Genomic DNA, 1,151 nt, shown 5'->3' on the forward strand with positions numbered 1-1,151 from the left:
AATATATGTATGTGTGTGTGTGAATTCACTATATTGAATACATACATACTATGCACTCATATACATCGGTTACTTTTCCATAGGGTAATAATAAGTAAGCATAATTCCTCTGGTAATTGATCATTCCACATGGAAAATTTCCACTGTCTCCAAACGCTCATTTTCCGACACACACCGCATGCGGATTCACTCCTGCGGATTCGCCTTAGAAGAACGTCAACAAGGGAGCAGGAATGTCATTCACATCTCGTAATTTGACGGAAACAACGTCGAATCTTCTGTAATATATGTATATAACGACGTCATCATGGCTTCAATTTTACCAGAAAAGAGGAGGATGTTGATGAAGGTGTGTAGAAGAGGAGATTGAACATAATTGCTATTTTCCCGTATTTTAAAATGATTAGAAAGTTGTGTACATCAAAGGCCATTACTGTTATTATCCTTGTTAGGTGGTTCGTACTGTTATAATGTATTTTTTCTATTATATTGCTAGATTGAAGTATTTGGTTTATCTTCTTTTACCTTATAGAAATGTAAAGAATAGTGGATATGGCGCAAAGTTTATTATTTTTCATTTTGATTCTTGAACACCCCTTAATTGACTACGACATTGTCAATAGACTAAGTTGGAAATAAGTGTAATATATACCATTATCTTATATTCTTACACTACCCAAAGCCAGTTTAATGGAATACCAACAAAAGTAAAATCCAGGAAAAAAAGCAACTGCTCATTTAAATTTTCCTATTATTACCTGAACCTTTAATTTATAAAACAGATGGTAAGCAAGGAGCCGTTGGCAACAAGTGATGTTGTGGAGTTGATGGCATCACACGACACACTTGTCAAGAAAATTACTTGCTACCATGTTGCAGATCAGTAAGTTAATGTAGAATATTTTTCATAGGGTAAAAATTATGTCAATATGTTAATGAGTTGTGCATGGTTTGCTGTATATCTTTTGCCATATTTTGGAAATATACTTCATAGTTAGACAATTGTTAAGGCTTAGTGATTATCAATTTATTTGTAAGAATAATGTTGGCATTTCACATCACAAAGTATAAATTTGTACTTAGGAATCACACAAATATATACATCTTATAAATGCATTATGGTCGACACATCACACAACTAACATTGCCTA

General features: G+C 33.0%; 1 protein-coding gene across 1 annotated transcript in view; it reads left to right on the forward strand.

Moving 5' to 3' along the window:
• The first annotated feature begins 182 nt into the window (after positions 1-182).
• Positions 183-1,151, forward strand: part of LOC119585659 (AP-4 complex subunit beta-1-like) — a 4,953-nt gene continuing 3,984 nt past the window's right edge. Inside the window, exons 1-2 of the mRNA XM_037934335.1 lie at positions 183-349; positions 783-883. Coding sequence (XP_037790263.1) covers positions 308-349; positions 783-883 — 143 coding nt within the window. The 5' untranslated portion in view covers positions 183-307. The remainder of the gene's footprint in view (positions 350-782; positions 884-1,151) is intronic.

This window comes from Penaeus monodon, chromosome 20 (genome assembly GCF_015228065.2).
Source record: "Penaeus monodon isolate SGIC_2016 chromosome 20, NSTDA_Pmon_1, whole genome shotgun sequence".
NCBI classification, from domain to species: Eukaryota; Metazoa; Arthropoda; class Malacostraca; order Decapoda; family Penaeidae; genus Penaeus; species Penaeus monodon.